At 42.2% G+C, this 25,808-nt stretch overlaps 1 protein-coding gene across 1 annotated transcript; it reads left to right on the top strand.

Moving 5' to 3' along the window:
- The first annotated feature begins 5,346 nt into the window (after nucleotides 1-5,346).
- Nucleotides 5,347-25,629, top strand: lpcat1 (lysophosphatidylcholine acyltransferase 1). The gene is made up of 14 exons (XM_026156907.1): nucleotides 5,347-5,640; nucleotides 12,380-12,519; nucleotides 14,098-14,312; nucleotides 14,576-14,688; nucleotides 14,821-14,881; nucleotides 18,906-18,964; nucleotides 20,061-20,095; nucleotides 20,484-20,538; nucleotides 20,655-20,737; nucleotides 20,810-20,935; nucleotides 21,302-21,455; nucleotides 23,764-23,862; nucleotides 24,414-24,552; nucleotides 25,075-25,629. The coding sequence occupies exons 1-14, from the start codon at nucleotides 5,554-5,556 to the stop codon at nucleotides 25,206-25,208; spliced, it is 1,500 nt and encodes a 499-aa protein (XP_026012692.1). The 5' UTR covers nucleotides 5,347-5,553; the 3' UTR covers nucleotides 25,209-25,629.
- Nucleotides 25,630-25,808: the final 179 nt, after the last annotated feature.

Raw genomic sequence — 25,808 nt, 5'->3', positions numbered from 1 at the left:
TTGTGTTATAAAGGCCGAGGTTTCAAGTAAAGAAGTCGGCATATGTGCAAGAATTTACTCTGACCAAAAAACTCAAATTTGATACTTTTTTTTTCTACTCTAAACATTGTATGATGTCAGTTAGGACAGGTATTCCAAATGTGGTCATGTCAGGCACGCAGCTCCACCTCATGTTTAAACTTTAGGTTTGTGAGGGGCAGCCAATTAGATGAGTGCGGGCTCAAAGGGAGGGGCGAGGGAGCCAAAACAGGATGTTTTAGACAGATGAGAAACTAAGGACCCCAGGATAGGTCCGTATGAATGAATGAATGTTTTGTGATTTTGTGTGACCGTTTGATTCCCAATGAAATGTCACCTTCCCAGACTAAGATGACCTCTCTGGATGCCCTGTTTCACCTGACCAAAAGATTTTGTTGCACTTATTTTAAACAGATGGTGAATCCACCCAATTAAGAACGTGGAGTTTCAGTAACTGTCACATTTTCAATAGTTTTTGCTTGAGGAATGGCTAATACTTGCCTAGTGAAAAAATTAAGTAATCTTTTCAGCTCTGCATCACAACGTGAGGAACTAAAAAATATCCTTTTTTGGAATTCTCTTTGCAGCTTTTCCGCCATGGCCCCCCTTCTGCTAAAGCATCTGGCTACCTCCTTAGCTAGGCAAGTGGCCCAGATGAGCCACTGGCGTCTGACCTTGTCCTCACCGGCAGCCTTTGTTCACAGATCTCTCTTTATGCTCACCGGCGGTTCTCGTGCATTTCTCCCATCATCGGCCAGCATCAGCTCCATCCAGCGCCCTTCTTCTGGCTTCCCGGCTCGTCGTGAAACCTCTCTGTTGGGACAGTGTTGGCATGTTCCCTGCGTTCAGCCCTCTGCAGGAATGAAAACCAAAACTGCCCTGAAGAGGCGCTGCAAGGACTGCTTCTTTGTTATAAGGAGGGGACGTTTGTTTGTGTTCTGCAAGACAAATCCAAGACACAAGCAGAGGCAGGGCTGAAGTGTTGTACGAGCGTGGGGGTGACTGCACCCAAGGCGTGGATATTTACGAAAACTGTGCTGAAGTAATAAATTGTTTGGGTGAAAAATACGTTGAAGTCTTCTCACCTCTCTACAGTTCCTCTCCTAACAACAAAAAAGACAAATTTTTTACGCATACTGAGCAAAACTCGTGAGCCGCCCTGTGTTTCTGCATGTTTTGATTCTAAAGCCAGGTGGGTTTTTGGGGGGGTTGTTTTTTTTTGTTTGGGGTTTTTTTTGTCATTTACAAAGAAAATGTGATCTTGAGCGATCGTTATCAGACTTTCTGAAGGTCTTTCAAAAGTTTTTCTTTAGACAGTGGCCTTGTTTTTCACTTATTTTCAGTCCAGTTCTTGTACCTGACCATTTTCAGGTGAATTATTATTTTATTTGTTTAAACACTTAACACTGACCTATCAATCATTCAACCATTAAAAATGCACAAGTGTTGCTTCTATAGCAGACAACTTAGCAAATAAACTGTAAACTGTGTCTTTAGGCACTTTGTTACTAGCAGCCTGTCTCAAAAGACATAATTACTTCTCACTTCTTTAGGGTAAGTGACTCAACTAAAGAAATGAGAAGTAATTATGTCTCAACTTGACTCAACTCATCTTGAGTCTATTAAAAAATGCCAACGATAACAAAGTTTTACAGGAGCAGAAAAGTATTTTTGCATCAACAAGGTCTGAAGCAGCGTGGGATCATCCTGATGGATGAACAGAACGAAACGTAGCCAACATCCAGAGCTTTAAATGTCCTTCAAGAACCCTGGAGAAATATTCCTAATGACTAAATAAAGGCATGACAAGAAAGCTGACCTAAAAGAGTTCAGGCTGTGTTGAAGAATAAACGTGGTCATGCCAAGTATTGATTTTAAAGCTTGTGAGAATTGAACAATGATATTGCCTTATATACTGTATTTACATTTATTTTTGAACCTATTTCCCATTTTTTTCCAAAGAAAATATAAATCAATGAGGGTTTGCTCAAGACATTTGCGCAGTACTATGGACAGATACATACATACTCAATGGCCACTTTATTAGGTAGAGTGATTCAGCTGTATGGTCAGAAAATCAGATAGCGGCAAGTAGTGATGTAGAGATTGTCAAGATGACCTGGTTGTTGGTCCCAGGCGGGTATTTCAGAAACTGCGGTCCACTAGCAATTTCCCTTACTAGGGTTCACAGAGAATGAAAAAAGACAAAATATCCAGTGAGCAGCAGGGTGAAAATGCTTTGCTGATGCCAGAGGTCAACAGAGAGGGTCAGACCTCTAATAGTAGGATAACACACCCGTACAGGAGAGCATTTTTAAATACACAGTAAAGTCTGACCTTGAGCTAGATGGGCTACAGCAGCAGAAGCCCACATCAAGTGCCATTCCTCATCTAAGAACAGAAAACTGAGACTACAGTTCACATAGAATCATGAAAATGAGACAACAGAAGATTGTGTTGAAATGTTGCCAAGTCTGGTTAGTCTCCATTTCTTCTGCAACATTTGGATAGTGGGGTCAGAATTCAACATAAACAAAATAAAACTATGGCTCCACCCTGGTTCTGGCTGGCAGTGACGGTGTAAAGAGATGTTTTCTTGGACTCTTAAGTATAAATACCACAACCCACCTAGTGCAGTGCATTATGTAAAAATCATTAAAAATACAAACAAAAAGAAAAAAAAACGGGAAGATCTGTGTACTAGGTTTTTCTATGCTCTTTAAAATCAGGACCCAAATGAACTGACCAAAACTTCCACCACCGTCTTCTTTTAAAAAATATCTAAAACAAAAACACAAAATGAACACTGCACAGCATACACTTACTGATAACATGGTTTATTTTTATGAATACAATTTAAAATCATCATTTATTTTTTAAATGCAATAGAATTAACCAGTTAACACCTACAGGGGCATTGAAAACCCATTTATGGTTACACTTACTGACATTTAGCACCCCCCAAAAGACAAATACAAATGTTTCAAAGGACTAAAATCCGTTACACACATCCCAGCCTTTACACATAAAATATAAAACAGTGCATCCGACAAACTGCAAGTGTTCAAAATCTCTGCCAAACAATGCTGGTTATTCAGCTGCGAGGGCTGTCCAGAGGTCGGAGCGCTGTGTGTGAGCAAGATGTAGATATTTCATGTATTTGTTTGGACAAATATGCAATATTTAAGGCACTTTTTTTTTTTATGGCGGCCAATAACAGGAAGAAGATGGAGACTTTGATTTTCAATCAAAATTGTTTGTCTTGTTTTTAAATGGAAAAGTTTTTTTTTTTTAAATCTGTCATTATGCAAATGTTCATGCCTTTTTTTCAAGCATTTTGATCAATCCTGGTAGATTATGACCAATCTACTGCAATGTCGCTCCTCTTATGACCTTTATGGTTGCTTCCAGCAGCATAACACACCATGTTACAAAGCTCAAATCATGTCAAACTGGTTTCTAGAACAGTGAGTTCAATGTACTCAAACAGCTTCGACAGTCACCAGATCTCAACCAACAGAGCACCTTTGGTGGAACTGAAGTTTCTAACAACATCAGGCTGAGTTCCATCATTCTTCCACAAGAGGGAGCCAAAGTGTGCATCATGGACGGTCGCTTTTCAAACTCCCTGTCACTTTTAAAACCAGTCACATTCAAAACTTTGGGCAAATTCTCAGCCACTGTATGTTTACTAAAGGTCAGAAAAAGGGCCATGAAACGCTCTGACTGACTGCAATACTCAGTCCCAAGTGCCGAAGAAACCAAACTGGTTGAAAGATGTTTGGCAACAAACACTGAGTGTACGCTGGCTTTGCTCGAATAAACTAAAGGTTAATATTTGCTGATGGAGGATCAGGGATTCGGAAAACGTGTGTACATGCACATATATTATTTGAACACTTCTAATTTCGCAAAAGCGCGGCAGGAAGATTTGATCCAGTGTTTGGGACCGTCCAATTGCTTTCCACTGAAGCATTTGGTCAAAGAAACACAGATTAAATGTCTCCTTTGTTTCTGTGTGAGCTGTGGAAGGTTGTCAAATAGGTAAGTCTGAGTTCAACTGGCAGACTCAGCTAGTGATTTCTGTGGGTCAATAAACGAGTCTTAATGCAAAGCGTCAGCCACAGGATACAATGTAAATCAGCCATCTGTGGCTTTGAAGATCAACAGAGTCTGTTTACACGGGCATTTACTGGCATGTAGAAAATAAATGACAGCAGAAATGGATGGGTGGATCAAATAGAGACAGAGGAAACAGGACTTCAAACGCCTACTGGACTTCATTGAAGGCAAATCACCCGAAGCATCTCAGAGGCGCCTTCCACAGCTAGTGAGACCGTGCGGTGTGCGAGCATCAGCAAGTGACGGTTTCAAACGTCCCCACAGCAGGTTCAGGTTCTTAGAAAAGGATGATCTTGGATTTCTTTCGCTACTGTGATTATGATTATCAATTTGATTTTGATAACTGACCAAATAAATTAATATGCTACAATCACTTGCACATCACTTCATCTAGATCATACTACTCATTTCTTAGTTCTTTATTGAAGTAACAGCCGCTCGATTGCTGTAATCTGGCGAACATGTTGGTGGGCCTCAAAGAAGCAGTGGCTTTGATTCTTAATACTCCTCTAATCAAAATCATGTTGGTGTATTAGTTTTAGTAGAGGTAACGTGCAATATCTCTCGTTACATTGGTAAGGAGCCTTATTAAAGTGTTATATATGAAATAAAGAAATTACATGTTTTTGCAAGTATATTTATGACTCTTTGTGTTTGTTTCTACGATATAATCAATTCAGTCCTTTAAGTTAAGTATCTTTATAGAACTATTTCGTCATATTTGTTGCAATTTATGCTGTCCTCTTAACGAGATCTCACGTTTTTTTTTAAATGTGAGACTGGTTTAAAGAAAAATACTGTTTTCATTCACGTGAGATATGCTTGGCAGATTATAGGCCTATTTACAACAGTTTAAATATTTATATATTATTTTTGCAATCACCGGAGGTTTTTTGGCCCAACTCAGAGTCTTCTGTTATAGATGACCGATTATAAGAAGGCAGATGTGTCAAATTTGATTGCCCTGCACTGTCGTTGCTTTCAAAGTAAAAGCTTCAACACGATGGTTTAAATAACAAGCTCGATGTGAGCTTCCAGCTTAAAAGACTAAAAAAAAAAGCAATGATTTTTTTTCATGTGCGGTAAATAGCATGGTGTTCACCTCAGTTCGGTTTTATGAATTTTTTTTGTTCACTTTAGCGTCATACAATGAGGAGGAATTGCGTTCGTTTTATTTTGAAACCCACAACGGGAACACAAACACAGTCGCTTCTTCCGGTTTCATCTAGCTGGCTTGATCTGAAGCATGAGGTGAGCGGCACACCTTTCCACCCAGTCAGCATCATCGGTGTCCGTGACAGAGTGACAGACTGAGGGGGAAGACTTCTCCAGCAGAATAAAATCAGCGAAAGAGTAACAGGACACACTGAGGCACCATTTTTCTTTTATTATTTGCGGGTTAGGTCGTTCACCATGAAGCCTTCAAACAGTCGCCCTTCAGGAGGGGGTAAAAACCCCTTCGTGCACGAGCTCAAATTGACCATGACAGAAAAAATAAAGGTAAGACAGTAAAGATAATAACAAGTTATAAACTGTGTTTGTCTAAGATGATGTTAGATAGACATATTCCTCCGTCCACAATGTGCTGCTTGTTTAGTGACTTTCCTACTTTCCTAAACTTTACCGACGCTTTAATGACGCTGTTTTTTCATGACTCTTATTCGTTAATGTTGACTGGAATAAAAACGGACGAGGAAAACACAGAACACGGATAGGGTTTCAATAACCGACAGCAGTGTTATAATGCTGTGTGGCTGTCTAGGAAAAAAGTTGTTTCCTGGTTCAGGTCCGACACTCAGCTGAAATGACGACAAACAGGTTAAAAGGACAAAAACCGTGCGGTGACAAATCTAGTTTCTGTGCCCCTTTTTAAAAAGCAAAAGTTGTGTCATACCGGATTTAAAAACATGCTGTGAATTCATTCAGTGTTGAGGAAAATCATGCAAGAGTAAGAGCTCCTTTTTTGTCTTTTTAAAAAAAAAACGTTTGAATGAACTCTATTTTCTCAGAGATAAACAGCAGCACCTGTTCAGTCTTACCCACACAGCAGCACCTGCCATGCAGACCCATTTCCTGCATTGTTGGTGTTATCTGAAGCTTTGTGGGTTCATTGTGGAGTCAGCCACTTTCCTCACATTTTCCTGGATGGGTGTGTAAAGCCAGTCTTGAATCTTAATTGACCGTCTTTTGCATATCAGACATTTGCATTGTTTGTTTATTTAATGTTTTGTTTAATGACAGGCCTATTGTGGATGGGAAGACCTTGCAAGACCGAAACCCTGTGCACTATCATATTGACCTGATTAGCTGGCACAGTGACACATGCTAATCAGCCCAACATACACTTCACTTCTGTTAGGCCACAGTTCTGCATTTCCAGCTGCTTCCTTTCACTGAGTGCACACACAGTTGGGCTGTGTTTACGCTTGAGTTTTAGCCGACGGCTAAACAAGCTGACAGCTAAACAAGTTTAATGTGTACTCAGATAGTCCTCATTAGGCTGCCGGAGTGGTGAAAGCCTGCACAGCAGTAAGAAAAGCAAAGATGGGAAAAGTACAGTTTAAATAAGGCATGTGCTCTAAAGCATGGAAATGTAGAAAAGACAGGACAGCTGTGGCTTCATTCCTGCATCAGTTGGCTCGCTGCTGGAGGAGAGCAGTATGGCTGAAATGATTCCTCATTAATCAAGCGGTTCAGCAGATTTTCTGACTTAAGTGATTTAGGGTCTGCTGACAGCATGCCATTGTCCTAAACACAAGTTACTGATCAACTGAAAATCATCTTATCTAGTTAAAGGTTTATGTGAAAACATGAAGAGAGCCCTGATCGACCCCCTCAGGTTACCTCTCCCATAGCTCCAGGGCCCAGAGGTGTCTGCTTTCATGCTCAACGAAACATACAACGGTCTGAAAATTGGTTCACTGCTGCCTAACCATTAACAAATCCACCGAGATAAGATGACTGAAAAAAAAAAAGGCCCGTGTGTGTTTATTATCAACCACTTGACATTGGCTTGCTGAAAGCTTTTAACTCCACCGGCCCCTCTTATTAGTGCCTGAGTGTGTCAGTTTTTCAGTCGGCGTGTGCTTTAAGTTGGAAGCGTGTCTGTGCCATATGACCGCAGCAGGTCATCGAAGGTAAACTTGACCGTGTGTGTCTGTGTCTGGTTCACACCTCCTGCTGCTCTGCTTCCAGAGGGACGCTTTTCCACTTGCAGAACCTGTGAAGGGTTTATACGCTCGTGTAAACAAATACACGTTTTGCCTGAAGGAAAACGAGGAAAGCGACAAAACGCAACTTCCTCAGTGCTTTTGTTTCTAGAGATATGGCTGCATGGTTGCTTAATGCTTATGAATCTGTTTGCTATAGGCAGTAGATTGGTGCTGCTCTTCCTGGTATGTCTTTTCTAACTTCCCAGCAAACATGATCACAGCACCGTAAACCAACCAGGTCAGCAAATGAAGCTCATTCCAGCTGAGTCACGCATTACTGAATGGCCAACAGCTGCCAGCTCTCAAGCTCACAAACAAAATGCCTGTGACATTAAACAGAGCTGCGATGTCCGGCGAATGGATGGGGATTAATACCAGACACGGCTTTAACAGTGCGTGTGTGTATAAAGTTGTGTTTCTTTTGGCTTTGATCTGCTACTGCCTGGCTTCAGTTCCTGCTGCACAGGCAGCCGAAATATGACAAATGGTAGGACAGGTTAAGTGCTTCCTGGGTACGCATTCACTGCCTCAATGAAAACAATTAGCCAAGAGCAATTACCTTCCTAACGGGTTAAAACTGTAGTGAGCCACAATACACAGGGGAGCAATGTATCTTGGGAAAATGGTTTGTCAGCGGAAGTGTTAAAATATTTTAGTGGATTTAGATCCGTTGTAATCGTCATCAAGTTTACCATTTATATGAGGATTATTTTTTCTGAAATAGGTGGTTTGTTGAACCTCTAAAAATTGAAACACCCATCATGATATCCCAGTATCAGTCACTCTTATGGCCTCAATCACACAGGCCCAGAGGCCGAGCCCTGAGACTGCATATTCCCCTCAAGTGGTGTCTTGGGGTTTCTGGCTATTGTGTGAAGTTGGTCACAAAGAGGGTGCTAGACCAAAAACTTGCTTGTGATTGATTTAGGGACTATCAGATTGCTGCAGATGCCACTAGTCTGCAGATACTTGCTAACAACCACTAGTAGTGAAACTTTTAAAAGTGTGACGCTGTGAGGTGCAGACAAAATGTGCACATCTGCAGCTCTGCATGTCAATTCGTGCAGCACAACCTGTAGAACATGGTCTCAAAATAATTTTTAATATTTCTTTGTACAAAGGGGAGCCAATAACTACAAATTCTGTGTTTTCACCTACAAATGACACGTTTTGCCACATGTCAAGCAGAAATAAATATTGTAGCTGTGCATCTATAGAGCCAGAGGTCGAGGGACTTTAGGTCAGAAATAATAAAACAGTTCAATCTTGATGGCAGTGGTCTCTACCGGGATGACATTTCCCCGATCTATAGGGCATAAGAGGTCACTGCAGGGCATAAGAGGTCACTGACTGGTTCAATGAATATGGAAATGACATGAATCATGTGCTATAGCCTTCACATTCACCAGATCTTAACCTAAGTGAACACCTATGGGAGAATACTGTTCCATCACATCGAGCTAACTTTCTGCTGCCTGGCCAGACCCCTGTGTGTTTTTTGTTTTTTTTGTCACATTTAAGGTACGTGCCAGATGTTTTGCTTTGTCTTTATATGTGTAGAAAGTGAAAGTAGTGAGAAGTAAGAGACTGAGTCACTACATTCCTTAAATGTCTCCTGAAAGTGTTAACGCAACTATACATAGCGCCTTGAGGCGACTTTTGTTGTGATTTGGCGCTATATAAATAAAATTGAATTGAATTGAATGTACACGTATGCGTGTCAAGACTGTAGATTCCTAGAATCTCTTTAGCATTAGGTACAACAGAGCAACCTCATCAGTTACTATGACATGACAAAGAAATTCAGTGACTGCTTTAATCTGAGTTGTTTATACATTTTTTTTAGTGGGTGAAGGATTAAAACGTTCAATATTGAACAAATTGTGCGTCAATGTACAATAAGAAAAAAAATCTACATCTGTTGATCTGTAGTCACTTTTATTCTGTGTGCTGTAAGTGAGCTCAGTGCTCTTGAAGTGCATTTCTACTGCAAATTTCAAATCTTTAGTCAAGGATCAGCCGGCGTTCTCCTAAAACACTGGAAATTGCACCCCTCTGCCCCGCCCCTGCATTTTCTTATGCCACCTCTTGAGAAAATGTCAGCAGATCCTCCCAGATGGACTTGTTAAGCTCTGATGGTGACGCACAAGCTCGGATGGGTGGAGAGAGGCGTTCGAGCATTATAAATCACCCCCATTGCTGTTTATTTATTAATGCAGCCCTGAAGAGTGCACCTGGGTTCCTGCAGATAGACAACTACACAGGGAAGAAGAGAAAGATGGAGCAGGAGGGGAGGGGGAGGTTACATATGACTCCCTTGAGGGGTGACAAAAAACACACCAGTGCAAAGTAGGAGGAAAACTATAAAAGGAAGAACAGCAAGATAAATGAAGGTACAGCTGAGCGACTTGGAATAGAGAGTGAGAGACTGATGGATGGATACGCGAGAAGCATGATTGTAGATCACTGTAAGGCAGGCTTGGAGCTCAATGAGAGGGGGAGCGCAATAAATGTGTAGAATGAAGGGATCAAATAGAGGTCATACGAGCAAAACGAAGGAGCTTTTAAATGTTACACAGTTTGAATTTGCCCTTGAGGCCGTGACTTTGCCAAATCTTTGTCATTACACAGTAAGAGAAGTCATGACAGGTCAGTCAACTCAATTTATATCCTTATCATCCTGTAGTTTTATCCTTTTTACCTTCGTATTTATGTAAAATTATTGCGAACTAAACCCAACACATGTGAACTTTTGTTGGCTAAACCCAATGAGAGTCATCCATTCACCACGAGTGACCTTTACTAAACAGAAACACTAACAGAATCCTTTATGGTCATAACATTAGGCAATAGAAGTAGCAACTGTCAGATCTGAGGCTTATTTAAGGTAATTCATGAGTAATCCCAGAGATTTGATGTGTAGTCATTAGGGCTGCCACAAACGATTATTTTGATAGTCGACTAGTCACCGATTATTTTTGCGATTAGTCGACTAATCAGATCATCATCCATTAGACTTAAAACTACAGCTTATTGCACCAGCAGCATCTGCTCTTATATAACTATCATTAGCTTACAGCTTTAAGTGTTTAAGGTCTGTGCTAACTAAAAATAAAGACAAGATGATAGTTTATTAAATTTTAATGAAGTTTTCAGATTGTTTCGGTGAAGTTTAATAAACTCCTTGCTATCTAAAATATAACAGGACACTGGAGTATATTCTGGAGCATCTCACACTTCTGATAATCAGCTGTCTGCTTGACGTTTATTCAGCTGTGTAAAAACTATAACTTTAATCTCAGACAAACTGATTTACTCAGGAACAAATAAAATACTAAAAAAAAAAAGCCAAACAACAACATTTTAAGTTATCTAAGTGACTCATATATATTCAACCTGAGTAGCGAAAGACAGCGGTGGGTTTGAAAACGATTTGCGGGGAGTCCGGTGTTCTCACGGCTCTAGTGAGCCTCGCCCCCGGCTCGCTAACGAGCTAGTGGGTAATAGACGTCTCTGAAAACGTCGGAGCGCTTTTGAAAATATGTGGTGTCCTGATAAACTGAGCAGATATTTGAGGTTTACACAGCTACATTCTCGCCTGAAAATATGTTAAACGTTTATTTTGTGACCCAGAAAGAATAATAAGAGTAACATTAAAACTAACTAGCTACCGCCATTGTTGGAAACTGCGCTGGGCCGCGCTATGAATTCTGGGACACAGCTGCTGCTTCTTCTTCTTCTTCGGGGTTTAACGGTAGCTGACATCCTTGTACATGCAATGCTGCCATTTTCTGTTTCAGTCCGTTATTACACTCTTAAATCCTGCCACTTATTCCTGCGTCTTTTGTGATCTTACAAAGCTTCAAACGACGCGTCGACTATTAAATCAGTTGTCGACGATTTTGATAGTCGACGTAATCGTGACTAGTCGACTAATCGTGGCAGCCCTAGTAGTCATGAACTCTGGTGAACAAACAGAATTTTCACGGGTTTTGTCAGAAAAAGGATGTGCGGCACAACCTTTCCAGGAGTGGACATCCCACCGCATTCAAAGACCAGACTGTTGAGTGCTCAGGCTACAGGCCTCAGTTAGCATGTTAAAAAACAAACATGTCAGCACATCTCAGGTTTGTAAAGATGCAACTGGACAAACCACAAGACTTCTGGAACCTTGTCCTTGTACAGATGAGACCAACTGGTTTAGATCAAACACAGCATATCAGCACACCTAATACCTCACACCAGCTGAGAGGGGTGATTTAAAGCACACGATCTAGACACATTGTCATCATTGAGTCGACCATGAAGTCTCCTGTATACCGAATGATTCTTCAGTCTTCACTGCAAGTAGAAGATGGCTTTAGTCAGCATGGTTCAATTGGTTGATTTGGGGACTGCTGTTCTTTAAAGCTTTGATATTAGCGATGTTGGAGTTGAGGTTTTTTGTAGGAACAAAGATGTAATAAGCAAACGCTGGATCTGACTGAGAACCTGAGGATGCCGTGTATACTCATTCAGTAGCAAATTGCGAGTCACGGGCTTGCCACACCCAAAAACACACAAATAATGGGATCTTTTACATAGAGTCTGGTTTCAAACGACACCAGCACTAGAAAGGGCTGTGTGTGAATAAGAGTATATTTTAGGATGATTTGCTGTTAATATATTGAAATAAACGTTGTTTAGATGCAAACACAATTAAGCCTATATCCTCCCTTTATTCTTGCTTTAGGTAATCGGCGTTGATAGTGCAAACCGCTGATGTGTGTTGGGCCTTTAAAGCGCGATTAGACAAGCACAGTTAGTGTTAATTATGTGGTTTTGTGTTCTGCTAAAGGCACAGATGGAGTGTTGACACTGTAAAATGTAATAGCATGTTTCTCAGCTGTATAGGAATGTATGCTATGCTAATTATTGTTTTTTTGACAGTTGGCTAAAACACAGCAGGGATGTTACAGTAAACAGCAGGTTGTTGAAGTGCAGCAGAAGTGTGACTGTTTGTGTCTCTGTGTGTTTTGTCCCTGCAGATAGGACTCATGTCAGTTACAGTTTTTCCGGTGCGGCTGCTGCTGGTCTCTTTCCTCATGCTGCTGGCGTGGCCCTTCGCCTTCACGGCTTCTCTGGGACGTTCGGAGTTTGCGATCGAGCCTCAGTCGTGGTGGAGGAGGTGGGTTTGTGTGAAAGCACCCATGTGCTACTAAGACTTATGGGATTAGACAGAAATGTGTGAAAATCTCAGCATCCTGTAAATTGTATTGCAATATATAATTATAAATTGAGATGCTGACTGTTGCCCACTGTCTGCTCAGTATAACATCAGCTGGTATGCTTTTATACAAATGTTAGTTGTGTGAATAATTAGAGTGCAGCACTCTGTCATTTTTACAGGTTCTTCGTTACTGACAACCTCTAAAAAATAAAATATTGAGCCCATTGTTGTATTTAAAACACAGAAAACACAACATTAGTGAAAAAGACTGCGGATTAATAAAAATTGTTGCTAAAAACATGAACAGATTTAGCCACTCACTCACATTCTGAAGATAAATATGTCTATAGCAGGGGTCTGATGATGAGTGTCATATCAACCATTGCATTAGCAATAAATTTAATAACGCTCTATATCAACAGTTACACACTATACAGAACAACTTTATAGAATTATATTTGTTCGCAGGTGTTGGCAAATCAGCTATTTTGAAAAAAAAACTCCCAAACAAACACTTTTTATCAATAACAAGAACACCAACAGCAAAGGAACTATACAACAGAAAACGCAATGCTATTTATGGTCTCCTCACAGCACTGATAAGAAAAATAAACTGGGCCAACACGGCATGTTTGTTAATACAGAGACACACATGTTAATGTGATCTCTGGTCTCCCACTCAGAGACACAGGTCTCCGAGTGTCCAGCATTCAGAGGCTACCTGAGGACACTCGTGTGGAGCCAAATACTGTCAATAAGGCCTCTGCAGTGTTCTTAAGACAGTAAAACTTGTCAGGTAGTGACGTCCAGCAGGTGAGAATGAAAGCTCTGTGAACACGCACAGCTGTGGATTTCTGGTTTGATCAGAAAAGAAAACATTGGTCCAAACACCTGAAAGTCTTCGAATGTATCCATGTATTTCCGTGGTGTAGGGCTGTTCGATATAACGATATATATCGGATGAGGATATAAAAACATCTATCGTTTCGTTTTACGCTATCGTTTGTTTCGTGGTGTCGCAAAATAAACTGTTTACGGCAATATTTTTTTTTCATCGTTTTGATGGTCACTGTAGTGGCTATATTCATTTCTTAAAGTTCTCTCTTTCTCTTATATTTTTTAATATAACCACACTATGGACGGACAAGCGACTGTTTTTATGCGTTGTGGTTAGCATCAACGACTGTAACAGCATCGCGTGTCCGCTTGTTTATGTTCCACATAGACCTTTCACAATAAAACTCAAGATCATGTGAATCACGTGAAAGAGCCGATTATTTACGGATGAGAAGTAAAAAAAAGAGCTGCCAGGTGCTAAAACATAAACCTTAGAGTCAAACGTTAGAACAGGCTTTTCCCCGCAGCACGTCGTGTAATAAATGCTCACAAAGAAAACGGCGGCCGTTACAACTTATGTCTAAAAATGTATAGTTTCATGCATTGGGTGAAGTGTCGGGAAGTGTAAATTTCAACATCGCTTGAAAACTCTGCCAGCTAGCAACGTCCCTCTGCAGCTGTCTGTGTGTCCTTCGTCAGGTTTATAGACCTGTGTCTAAGAGCGATCATGCGAGCCATGTGGTTTTGCGGAGGTTTCCACTGGATCAAAGTGAAGGGACAACGGGTAGAACCCTCTGAAGCGCCCATCCTCACTGTGGCACCACATTCTTCTTACTTTGATGCCATCCCAGTCACTATGACCATGTGCTCCATAGTCACCAAACTGGAAAGCAGGAGCATCCCAGTCTGGGGCAGTAAGTGCACATTTACTGAAATTCCTATAATAATGTACAGCATATGCACAATGTAACAGAATGCATTCAGACAGGTAACTAAATAGATTTAGCTGAGCTATAGATGCCTCCAGATTTTCTTTCTTTCTTTCTTTCTGTGTGACAAAGACTGTGCATTCTGTTAAGTCAACTCTCCATCAGTTTTCTTTTATTCAGTGTTTTGAACATTAATTCACTTGTTGTGGCTTACTTCCAAAATCCACTTCTTCATCATCCTCTCCCAGCTTTGATCAGCTACATCAGGCCAGTGTTCGTGTTTCGGTCAGACCAAGACTCGAGACGAAAAACTGTCGAGGAAATCAGGCGGAGAGCGTGCTCTGGAGGGAAGTGGCCTCAGGTAAACTACATGCATATACGCATAAGGGCACAGAGATCTGATCTCAGCTGACACCCGGGAATTTAAAGGTGATAAATTAAAAGCGAGAGCAAATTCAAACAAGAAATGAAGAGCGATTTGTGTCTGTTGCAGATCATGATATTCCCGGAGGGGACCTGCACCAACAGGTCGGGTCTAATCTTATTCAAGGCTGGTATGTATTCAGTCCACTTCCTGCTTTGGCCTGACTGTAAAGATAGTCTTTTGTGTGTTTATTCTTACTGGTTCTCAATAAAACTGCTCTGAACTCGTCATGCATGCAAACTACCTTGATAAAATCTCATTCATTTCCATCTAGACCCACCATCAAGTCAGAAATTTTCACTCGATGGTAAAAGGCTCACTATTGCACTGTAAATGAACCACGGCAGACCCGTTCATGTTTGCTTGCATTTTAGCATCTACGTTTATTTCCACAGTTGTTGGTGCTGTAACACTGCAGTGTTAGGCTGCGGCTTTCCAGCCACCAGCTTAACACACACCAGTAACAACAACCAGACTTTTAAGCCAGTGAGGCGTGATTGCGGATGCCGCTCAGGTGTGTCCGCCTTCCCTGTAGCAGCACTGCAGACCACGCCCCGCTACATACCCGCATCGCCCAACTGAGGCCGGGGAGCCATCTGGTCGAATCAGCCCTGACCGTCGGCACCCCTGGTCCAGCTACCGGGAGGTGTCCATTCAGGTGACCACCCACGTATCCAGTGGGGCTGGTGACGAGGTGGGTCTGGGGACCAGCAGCTTGGCGGGCGGCTGCTGCACAGGATCACACAATGCGCCAGCCTCTGGTGGAAGTGAGGCCGGTCCGGACAGCATGTGGACCTCTGGTTTGGCAGGAGCCTCGCGCGCCTCGATCTCCATCTCCAGCTTGGCAGGCGCCTCAACCTCCATCTCTGGCTGCGCCGATCTCTCACACACCTCGTCCTCCACCTATGGCTGGGCAGGTGCGTGGGCCCGGCGGTTGCTCAGAGGCCCTCCTTTGGGGAGCAGGAACGGGTGTAGGCCCCTGCCTGGCAGCAGCCACTCCCACCCATGGAGTGGGTATGGGCGCGGTGGCTGGCTGCATCCTGCCTGGCCTCACCCTGGAGGTCAGGATGGGCGCCAGAACAGTCTGGACCTCCTCCACTCCCTCGCTATCGGGGAATGCCGGTGGGGGTGGCAGCGGTGCTGGCCAGAACCCGATCAGAGCTGCCAGATTTTCAATCCTCTGCCTCCCACGTTCGATCCGGTCCGGGAGTTCTTCCTGCTGGCAGCGTGACACCGCCGGCTGCAGTTCCGCCATGCCGCCTGCTGGGTTTTGGCACTACTTTAAATGAATCATGGCGGGCATGGCACCACAGACCATACCCCGCCACATACACCATCTTCCCCTTTTGCACAACTTCCAAACAACAGACTAACCGACTAGTTGCAAGCAGCGTAGTCGAGTAAACTCATTTTACCTACAGCCGACTTTGAGCGTAAGTGGGACCGACCGGTGAGACTACATGATTTAATGTGTAAAATTTCAGAAAAGGTTCAGGTAGTTCACTGCGCAGACTATCGTGTAATCACAAAATAGAAAGTTGTCGTTAATTCACAGAAAAATATCTTTTCTTTCTTTTTTTTTTTTAAAGTAAACATTAAAATGCAGCACGGTGGCACGGCGGTTAGCACTGTTGCCGCACAGCAAGAAGGTCCTGAGTTCAATTCCAACATCAGGCCGGGGTCTTTCTGTGTGGAGTTTGCATGTTCTCCCCGTGTTTGCGTGGGTTACCTCCGGGTACTCCGGCTTCCTCCCACTGTCCAAAGACATGCAGTTTGTGGGGATAGGTTAATTGGAAACTCTAAATTGCCACTAGGTGTGAATGTGCGAGTGAATGTGAGTGCGAATGGTTGTCTGTCTCTGTGTGTTGGCCCTGCGACAGACTGGCGACCTGTCCAGGGTGTACCCCGCCTCTCGCCCTATGACAGCTGGGATAGGCTCCAGCGCCCCCCGCGACCCTGAAAAGGAAAAGCGGAAGCGAATGGATGGATGGATGGACTTTAGTAGATAAAAAAAACAAAAACAAAACACCCCAAATAGTTGCTAAAATCCAATGTTTGGTTGTTTTTTTTTTTTTTTGTTTTTTTTTAACATGTAATTGTTTATCTATTAGTTCATTGCTCATGTTGTAGTACGGATGGCACTGGGGGGTGGAGGTGATAATACAGCTAAGTTCAAAACCTATGTGCTCCTTCACATTTTCTAAAGCTGTCTAGTGGACTAGATTGGATTCTGGCCCCCGCACCTTATGTTTTACTTTTCTAAAAGGATCAAACAAATACATGAATAACTTCATTTATCCCATTAAAACATTTGTGACAATTAGGTTCATTGTTGCCTTTGTTGCCTGAGGACTGTGTTTGGTTATAGTTCTTAGTAGTGGGTGTGTCTGTTAATGGAGACACTTGGTCTGTTTGCTTTGTTCAGTATACATTTCACGTAGTGTGCGTGGACTTGTAAACGATTATGTATGAATGAGGCTGACTCCATAGCTGCCAACTGGAGGTGTAGATGTCTGGTTAAATGAATTTCTCTTTTGACACAGTGAGTCTGGAGGTTCGGTGACTTGCTTCAGGACACAGAACTGTTGCACTCATCTCTTTATATTTCTGCTCACATCCCGTGTGTGTGTGTGTGTGTGTGTGTGTGTGTGTGTGTGTGTGTGACGTTGTCAGCCATTGTTCCCTGCCTGCTCTGTCTAATCCCCTTGCTTCCAGTCCATAATTCGGCCATTCGCAGTGAGCCTTGTGGGTCACACTCTGTCCTGCTTTCACTCACTGTGTGTGTGTCTGGTTAGATCATTGTGCGATGTGTTACCGGTCCTCTCTGGATGTGTCTCCTCTTGTTACATCTCATCACTGGCTCCCAGCTCAACAGATAAACTGTGTGTGTGTGTGTTAATGTGCTTAAGCCACCTGTGTGTGTGAATGCACACTGCAGTTATGTCCTTTTCTCGTTTCAGTCTTTTAATAGAGCGTTTCTTTCCTCATCTGTCTGCCTGTCCTCTTACTATAGTCTCGTCATTATCATTCAGATGCTGCAGATCTCTTTCACTCCTCTTCACGTTCTCACAGTCTCACGAGAAAACCGATTAATTATAACTTTATTCATTTTAAATGCAGGTCTCAGCCACTCATCAGTGTTTGTTGGCGGAGACTCTTTGTTGATTTACACTCTAGTTAATATGCCAGCTCTCCATCAGCCTTTCCATCACTGATATTAAACAACTATTAAAATCCTCCTCGCCCTGCCTCCAGGGCTTGTTATTCAAATACACACTGAGCTAGGTGATTCATGATGCATGCGTCTGGTTTTCTTTTACTTACTTACTGTAATTTTTTCAGGTTGTTGTGTAGTTAGCTTTATGTGTTTCATTTACAGGGTACAAGGAACTTGTTATATATTAGATATCTCATTTCTATTTCTTTTTTTCTAGCAACATTTTCTTGAATCTTGGAAAAAGAAAACCCGGTTTTAAATCTACACCAGCTGATTATAGGACAGTTTTGATGATTTGGTGACTTTCAGCTTGAGCTACATGTTCACTGTTTTGCTGTGATATAAGCAGCTTCATTCACAGCAGCATCAGGCAGATGTTTTATCCATCAAAACTCTAAAAACCTATTGTATGGTCTGTGGCCAGCATTAAACAGCAGACACACAAAGTTGGTAAACTGAGCCTGATGCTCATGTGTAATATTTGTAACCCTTTGCAATCCATTCATAAGTTACTGAATAGCTTGAGTAGGTCTTTGTCCAGTGATAAATATTGTATGTAGCTTTTATCAGCCTGCCCATCATCAGCAAGATATAATAGAATTCAATGGAAACGCTCTGTCCCTGTTCCCGATGTTATTTTGAGGTTATGATCTTATCACTCACTAAACCAGTTGATGCAGTCCAACTCTATTCTTTTTCTGTACTCATAAAATCTATTTGGAAACCCCCTCCCCATCATTTTCCATCAAATACTGCTAATTTCTCAGTTACTTTGACTCTATAAAAACAAATAAATTTGACGTGTGACATGCCTGACACAAGATAAAGAAGTAGGATTCAAATAAAAGCTTTGAGCTGGGTTTGGGGACAATCGATCACGTTTAGCAAAAATACCAGATTGTTCTCATCACCTTCCTCCTCCTCTTGTCTTCCTCAGGTGCTTTCATCCCAGGACTCCCAGTGCAGCCAGTGATACTACGCTACCCAAACAAACTGGTATACACCATAAATCTTGTCCTCTTCCTTTTGATCCTATTCTGTGGCTCCTCCCATACCTGCAGCTTTAGACGTAGGTCACGTCTATAGTGACTCCACGTACACTGTACACACCCACACTGACACGCCTGTGATGCAGTGAGTTCTTTCCTTCACATTAGTGTGTTCCTCTTGTGTTGAATGAGCTCATGTTGTAGTGGGATGATATTTCATCCTTTGTTTGTCTCTCACGCACACACGCATCGTACATACGTGCGCATGTACACATGCACACAGAGGTGTCATGTCTCTCTCTCAGCACCTCTCCCCGCTCTTTCATTAAACATGCAGCTCCTGTTACCTCGTTTTTCTTTTCATTCCCTCGAAAGCCTTTGTCACCGTTTCCCGTGGTGCTCGGTGTACTCACTGCGCTGACGTCTTTGACACCGTGGCACCGCAAGACGGTTAAGTGAGGCAGAGAAGGTGAAAATAAAGGACAGGGTGACTGCTTCTTAGTTTGTTTTTTCTCTGCGCACCACAAGATGTGCTTCCATTCAGTCTCTTTGCATTTGTTAATTTAGTGATGGCCGCCTTCTTTGATGCGAGGTCAAGTCAGGTCATGTTTGGCAGCTCTCACGTTATGAGACTGAGTGTGGAATAGCAGCACGCAGGAAGTGTTGTGGAATTAAGGGGGTTTTATGTTTTGTGTTTTTTTTTTATTTTTTATTCTTCTCTCGGTTGGGGGTGAGGGGAGGGTCCACAGCTTTATTTCAGTCGTCCTTCCTTCAGGGGAGCGTCGCTATTGGTTAATGCAATTTTGAATCGCAGCCTACATTGTGTCTGACTTTTAAATGTGATGGCCATGACCCTTGCCTTGAACAATATATTAGACTATTTCCATCTTATAAAATAGAAAGTGAGGTGTTTTGCTTTCACAAAGCAAAGTTGAGGCTTCAAAAACAATATTCTGCAAACCAACAGGTGGTTTTTCTATACAGGCTAGGATCTCTGCTATGTTTCACTGTAATAAGTGTGCCTCACAGTGATTATGGATACATAAAGAGTTTGTGGATTTGTATAAAACTGCTTCATGGGGTGTTTGGTTCTCTCTCCACAGGATACCATTACATGGACGTGGAAAGGTCCCGGAGCGTGAGTGTTTCTTTCTCTCACACACCTTTACAGTCACTGTGGGAATACGCTGGGAATATGTCTACGAGGCTGTGTGTCCAGGACACTTTTGTTCCATCAGGGAGCGTTAAAAAAAGCACAGCATGCAAAAAAAACACACCAAAAAAGGGACCAGGTGCTGTTTTTTTTTGTTGTTTTTTTTAGCCGACCAGAGCAGAGAGGTGCATGTGTAACGGGCTGGTTAAAAGCAAACATCGTCGTCTGGTGTGATCGACTCCAGCGCATTCCCAGGGTTACATAGAATATACACAAAACAACAACACACACAGTCTCCCACTCTGTGTTATTAAAGTTACAAGCTGTTTGTTTCCATCAGGGTGTAGATGAAGCTGTTTGTTCTGTCTTCCAGGTTTCACATTTTGTGGCTCACTCTGTGTCAGCCTCATAACTCCATTGAGATTGAGGTGAGCGGTTTCGTATGACAGAAGTCAGCAAACTGACTTATTGCAATTCATTATTATGTTGCCGAGCAGTATGATCAGTGTCACAACAACAAGACTGAGTTGAACTCTCTCTTTAGTACTTGCCTGTTTACAGTCCATCGAACGAGGAGAAAGAAAACCCCGCACTGTTCGCCAGCAACGTCAGAAAGCTCATGGCCAAGTAAGTGTCCGATGATCAACGCACGCTTGCTTTGGATGTTCTTGACTCAAAACTTTTTCTCTGTCCTCGTAGGGCGTTGGACCTGCCGCTCAAAGACCTGTCCTTTGATGACATTGAGATCAGCCTATCGCGCGGCCCTCTGGGCATATATGATTATCGCAGCCTCCTAGAGTTCAACCAGCTAACATGTCGTTTAGGGTAAGTGGTGGGAGACTGGAACGACTAGTTAAACTGCTTGGTTGATGGGTGCTGAGTCAACACTTTGGGAAAAGTGTGTAAACACTGCCACCTATTGGTGGCTGAGCGGAAACACACACCAAAACCAAAAGCCAAAATAAAAAACCCCAATGAACTTCAATTTACGAGTATAATTATAACCATGTTGGACCTCCTTTTTTTTTTTTTTTTTTTTTTTTTTTTTCTTCCCCCTGGATTTGTTTTAAAAAAGGCTGAGGAAACTCCACACTTTGTACTGTCTTTTTTTTAGTGTTGTTTCCAGTATGACTTACTCTTATTTAATCTGGCTTCTTTGAGGTTTTTCCTTTTTTTGCTTCGTCCTAACAGACTGAGAGCAGCAACAACAGACAGGGTGCTTGAAGAGCAGGCCAGGAGAGCCAGGAAGCTCCAGGGAGACAAACTGGGTTTGGAGGACTTTGCCCAGTTCCTCAACCTCCCTGTTACAGACACACTTAAAGAAGTTCACAGCTTCTTTGATGAGGTAAACATGAAGGAAGCACAAGATATAGCAAAGGGAAATGTATAAACGTGTATTTAATGTTAAGAAAAGTTGATAAAAAAATGTTTTTTTAAAAAGATCCAGCAATGCTCAAATAATCACACAAAGTTATAAAATGAGCTTTACAGAAAAATACATAAAAATCTGTTCTTTTGTTTCTTTCTGCAAAATATAAAAACGATAAAATTCTTAAAATTTGTTTCAAATTCACGAAAATCACAATAAAATAAAATAAAGTTCTCATAGCAGAGAATAAAAAAAGGTAAAGTCAATGAATTTTACTTCAGAGTTAATGTGTTTGCAGGGTGAAGGGAAGCGGCGAGGCATTTTGGGCAGGACTGATGGGCCACAGAGGAATGTTTAGGATATGAGGAGAATGTTTGGAAGTTTGGAGGCTTTTGGAAGAAATTGCAAAGTTTTCTTCTCCTGCATTTTTGATAGAAACTAGTTGTAGAGTTTTAGATTTTTGTCATTGAATCTGTTTTTAGTGTTGTGACCATTTAAAATGAGCATAGTTTAAAACCAGATCTGCTGCCTTTAATATTCCACTTTATCGGTAACACAACACAAGCTTTGTGTGGTTTAACTCTGCCTGTATGTATCCTAAAAATGTAAAAGATACATTTCTAATAGTGAGCCACAGTTGGAACAGTGCTTTTCTTTGTGGCATCCTGATACATAAATCTAATAATAAACAGAGGGTTTTACAAGGTGCTCAAAGGAGCGACAATTTTTCAGAAACTCCTTAAAAAACAAAACAAACAAAAAAAAAAACCAATTTCATGAGCTGAATCCTTAAATTAAGACTAGATGGTTTTCTCTGTACTGTGTGAACAATCACACAGTTACAGTCTGACGTTAATATGGAGGCATGAACATTAGGCATTGTGATGGTCCACAGGCATCAACAAATAGATGTTTTTCTTGCTAGTTGTGAGCTCAGCAGCTTCATCTGTTTGTAAGAAGCAGCCAACCATAAAGAAGCTAATTTAAAGGAAGGGGAAAGGCAACCGAAACAGTGTTATGTCACAGGCTCAGTATAAGCTAAATAAGGATTATTATGAGCTATGAGTCATCCAAAGCTTCTCTAGTAAAATTCTTCAGGAATAAAAATATGCAGCTGGAAAATTGTAATGAGTCCACTTTAAATTTAAAAATTGGGCGTCTCTGTATGTAGACTGAACTTTGTGTGGCTATCTAGTCCTAAATGCAGTCAAATACCATCATAGCCTCTTTAAAATAATAAAAATAATTTGATATTGATAAAATACTTTAATTGGTTGGGCTTGATAGTTAGCTGGGTAGATTCTGTCTATGCTGACCTCTCAACAAACGTCCATCCATCCATCCACCCATTTTCTTCTGCTTATCCGGGGCCGGGTCACAGGGGCAGCAGCCCAAACAAAGAAGCCCAGACCCCTCTCTCCCCAGCCACCTCCTCCAGCTTGTCCGGGGGAATATCAAAGCGTTTCCAGGCCAGTTGCGAGATATAATCTCTCCAGCGTGTCCTGGGTCTGCCCCGGGGCCTCCTCGTGGTGGGACGTGCCCAGAACACCTCACCCAGGAGGCGCCCAGGAGGCATCCTTGTCAGATGTCTGAACCACCTCAACTGACTCCTGTCGATGTGGAGGAGCAGCGGCTGAATGGCTGAACTTCTCACCCTATCTCAAAGGGAGAGGCCAGTCAACCTTCGGAGGAAGCCCATTTCCACCGCTTGTATTCGCGATCTCGTTCTTTCGGTCACTACCCGCAGCTCGTGACCATAGGTGAGGGTAGGGACGCAGATCGACTGGTAAATTGAGAGCTTCGCTTTTATACTCAGCTCTCTCATCACCACAACAGCGTCCGCATCACTGCGGCCACCGCACCAATACGTCTGTCGATCTCCTGCTCCCGTCTCCCGTCACTCGTGAACAAGACCCCGAGATACTTAAACTCCTCCACTTGGGGCAGGAACTCATCCCCGACCCGGAGTGGGCACTTCACCCTTTTCCGGTTGAGGACCATGGCCTCACAACAAACATGTTATATTTAAATAAATTAAATAATTAAAGTGCTTGGGCTAAAAGTGGTCTATGTTTAGTTTGAAACCTTGTCTATATAGGAGCTATGACACTGCCACAAAGTTAAAATCAGGGTTAGTGCTTAGTAGGTGAATATACTAGAGACTTCATATGTACACCACAGTCCTCCATTTCAATCGATAACATGGTCAGATCAATGGATACTTGTGCTGTAAGTGTGGGGCTTATCCTGCTCCTTTTGTTCACCGAGGTGTTTTTGTTCCCAGCATGGAGATGGACAGATAGACGTCAGGCGCTACGTTATCGCTCTGTCGACCGTTCGTCGACCCACAAAGTCCATGGAAACCCTCAAACTGGCCTTTAAGGTAAGTTTTTATACTGCTTACTCCGGTTTAACATACACTGACCAACAGCTGAGCAAGTACACCTTGCTAGTATCAGCTTTCACCCTGAGAGATGCCTTATAGCATAGATTTAACAGGGTGCTGGAACCATTCCACAGACACTTTGGGCCATAGTGACATGATGATGCAGATTTGTGAGCTGAACATCCACAGTGTGACTCTCCTGTTCCACCACATTACAACATGTTTTCTATTGGATTGAGATCTGATGACTGTGGAGGCCATTTGAGTACAGAGAACTCATTGTCAAGTTCAAGAAACCAGTTTGAGATGGTTTGACTGGAAGCTAATCTGAAATTCTCAGATCAGCCTGACTGGACCAGCAGCCAGCAGCCACCCTTCTTCCTCATTCTCATGCTGGTTTGATTCCAGCCGGTCCCCTTGACTGTGTCTACAGGCTTAAATGCATGGAGTTGTTGCGCTATGATTAACCTGTGCTCATTAACCAGTTTAACAGGTGTACCAGCGTAGGTTTCCTAGCATTGTGCTAACGCTTCGTGCCGGGTTCGCAGATGTACGAGAGCGAGGAGAGCGGGGAAATCCTGGAGGAGGAGCTAGCCGGCATCTTGGAAATCATGTTAGGAGTGAAGGAAGTGCGACTTTCAAGTGTGTGCTTAACGCTCGGACCCGACACAGGAAAGATCACTTATGGTAAGACCCTGTTTCTGTTTGTAACATGTTTTAAGCATTTTAACACATTGACAGAGATGTCAAATTATTTATAGGACCATTGTACTAATGAGCCCACGTTAGAGATGATTGACAGCATCTGTCAGTGTGTCCCCCACTTCGTCTGTGCTGTCACCGTCACATTTGATTTCTTCTCGGCTTTACTGAAGAAAATAAATACCATCTGTTAGACGAGATTTTACATCCACCATCTGCCTTTTCTAGAAACTGTCAAAGCCTCTGTGAGCATTCTTTTCTTGTCCAATAAAAGAACCTTTTTATTTTTACCATAAAACAACCCATCTGCACAAAATAGCCACTTTCAGTCCGATCTCTAATGATCTAGAATGATCAGAGTAATTATGCTAATGCTGCTAAACAAAAGAGCTAATTACATATGCTGTTTAGATGCCACATATTACATGTTATATTTAAGTTTAGTGTTTTGATTATTAAGAATGTAAAGTTAACATTTGTTTTAATCTCACACTCCATCTCTGCCAGATGATCTTCTTCATTACATCCAGCAGTTTCCACACTTTGCTCTGGACTGCCTCCACTTTAAAGACCATCCACGGGATTTCTGCACAGGCCGATCTCCGAGCTGCAACGGCCAGAGCCGCAGCAAAGACGACTAACTCACAGACTCAAGCCACTTTTTTACCTTCTCTATCAGACCCCATCAATGCTGTCACAACGGTGCCTTCAAGTGCAGGTAGAGAAAGGGCAAAACTTTTAGGAAGAGTATGAATTCCTGATCCAGATAATGTTTTTATTTTTTTATTTCTTTCTTTGCCTTCCTTTATTTTTAATGCCCACTATAATATTAAGATACATTTTGTGTGCTCCACAAATATTTATATATATGTTTATAAAGAACAGATTGAAAAAGGAGGATTTTATGTATCCTTATGTATTGGAAGGTTAGCATTGTTGTTATCTCAGGCTAATGGACACTAGCACAATACCTGCTGTCGTGTTGACACTTTGCATCTCGGCCCATATTTATGTGTTTATATTCCCAGATTACTGCCATTAAAGTTTCACACGTCACCAGCATATTGCAGTACATTTGCATAACCATTTGCATTACAATGTCCAGACTGTGTTGCTTACTGTACAAGTACCTTTGAGGGTGTTACTGCATCTCACCACACATTCAACAACAAGCTTGTTCATTTAGGTGTCTGCTTTATGCAAAGTCAGAGATAACAGCTGTGGTTTCTGAGCTGTAGCAC

The sequence above is a fragment of the Astatotilapia calliptera genome, chromosome 22 (assembly GCF_900246225.1).
Source record: "Astatotilapia calliptera chromosome 22, fAstCal1.2, whole genome shotgun sequence".
Lineage (NCBI taxonomy): Eukaryota > Metazoa > Chordata > Actinopteri > Cichliformes > Cichlidae > Astatotilapia > Astatotilapia calliptera.
This window is presented reverse-complemented; position numbering and strand designations above follow the sequence as displayed.

Coding starts and splice junctions, on each gene's coding strand:
- lpcat1 (XM_026156907.1), top strand. CDS start 5,554: ATGAAGCCTTCAAACAGTCGCCCTTCAGGAGGGGGTAAAAACCCCTTC. Junction 18,965..20,060: donor TACGCTACCCAAACAAACTG/GTATACACCATA, acceptor CTCTCTCCACAG/GATACCATTACATGGACGTG. Junction 21,456..23,763: donor TTCACAGCTTCTTTGATGAG/GTAAACATGAAG, acceptor TTTTGTTCCCAG/CATGGAGATGGACAGATAGA.